This window comes from Perkinsus marinus (assembly GCF_000006405.1).
Source record: "Perkinsus marinus ATCC 50983 genomic scaffold scf_1104296937186, whole genome shotgun sequence".
Lineage (NCBI taxonomy): Eukaryota > Perkinsozoa > Perkinsida > Perkinsidae > Perkinsus > Perkinsus marinus.
Genome location: NW_003213866.1, coordinates 1 through 1,452, shown reverse-complemented (window position 1 = coordinate 1,452; position 1,452 = coordinate 1). Strand labels below are relative to the sequence as shown.

At 46.8% G+C, this 1,452-nt stretch overlaps 2 protein-coding genes across 2 annotated transcripts; both read right to left on the bottom strand.

Annotated features, from left to right (window-relative positions):
• Positions 1-501: 501 nt before the first annotated feature.
• Positions 502-731, bottom strand: Pmar_PMAR027085 (hypothetical protein; the record flags this gene model as incomplete). Its single annotated transcript, XM_002783084.1, has 1 exon — positions 502-731. A coding segment is annotated over one exon (230 nt), but the record flags the coding sequence as incomplete, so codon positions are not given.
• A 166-nt stretch (positions 732-897) lies between these two features.
• Positions 898-1,305, bottom strand: Pmar_PMAR027084 (hypothetical protein; the record flags this gene model as incomplete). Its single annotated transcript, XM_002783083.1, has 2 exons — positions 898-1,087; positions 1,163-1,305. Coding segments are annotated over 2 exons (333 nt in total), but the record flags the coding sequence as incomplete, so codon positions are not given.
• Positions 1,306-1,452: the final 147 nt, after the last annotated feature.

Sequence of the window (1,452 nt, the reverse complement as noted above, 5' to 3'; positions counted from 1 at the left end):
TCATTGAAGCACTTTGGGTTCAAATCTTAGACATTCCGAGCACGAATGGTCCGAAAATCAGGCCGATCACCGAAGCTGGTGAATTGAATATACCGGTTAATGAAACAGCAGCGCTGCAACAGTTTCTGAGAAACTGTATCCCGACGCTTTCTTAACTTTCCAACCCAAGTACATTTCTCGCGGGAAGTGAAACTTTCTTCCGAAACAAGTGATATAATGGGCCGGAGTGTTGTGCGGCTGGCGGTAGTTCGATATGAAAAAGGCGAAAAGAGAAATGATCAATGACCATCAGTAGCTGTTATTGCATCACGTATTATGCATCCAAGATCATAGACACACCCTGCCACTGGACATTGAAGTAAAATGTGATAAGGACTCAGCTTTAGAGGCATCATTCAGGAATAGCTGAGTACTACTCGGTGAGGGATCGTCCGCGAGTTGAGTTTCAACTATACTGTTGAAGCAATGGCATGAAACAGGGAGTTTGCGTCCCAGGGGTACAGATCGTCCATCATCATAGAGTCGCTGCCGTCTAGTCCAATGCCGTGCAGTCCGTACTTCTTGGCCAGGGCAACTTTCTCGATTGCACGAGTTTGTGAAAAGAAATAGTAGGCCTCCCCCTCCGCGAGGAAAAATGATCCGTTTCCCCTAGGGTCCGCACCAAAGTCGTAGATTGCATTCGAGTATCCCAGGTACGAGCTATCGTAGTTCGGACTAGCGAGTAGTGGTATCTGAAAAGCAACGCTGGATTCCATGCCAAATAATATATATGAAGTCGGTCTCAGCGAACGCGCCATCAATGCAGAAGGTGACTCTGAAGAAAACCTTCTATCGCAGGAAAAGCAGCGAAGTACTGAAGACTGTTGTAGTCGTGCACACTTGGTGTACTACACTTACAGAAAGGATCAGCTTATTGAGATCTACACCTGCTTTCACGACATCTTTGATCGTATCTTCGGCGAAACGGTCCGTATTGAAGTTTTCTATGGATTCTTTGTTGTCACTTGGCCACAGGCTAACACTGGCACTATCGACTATCTTCCCTAGGCCGGTTCGTTTGATTTCCTGCCAATGAGATGTTATGAACCTAACATGACGAAGCAGCTGCTGGAGCCAGTGATCACAACAGGATTCCCGTGCTCCGAGGTATTTGTTGACCCACCATAAACATGCCCGTAGGTTGAGCTCTTTAATGGCCGCGACAAGTTCCTTCAGAAGTTGGTACTCACTGAGATCATATGGGAGGATGCCCAAATTGAAACCGTCAACAGGATATTTCTTCACGAACGCTCTGGCACTCTCCATGAAGGAAGCCTTGTCGAAAGTTTTGTTGAAGTATATAGCCAACTTGGCCAGTATCAGTCCGCCGGTGGCATTCATTCGTTTCCTCAGAACTTTGAAACCGGTTTCGTTCCAAGGATCGTAGTAGGGAGGGTCCAACTCGATTTCGCT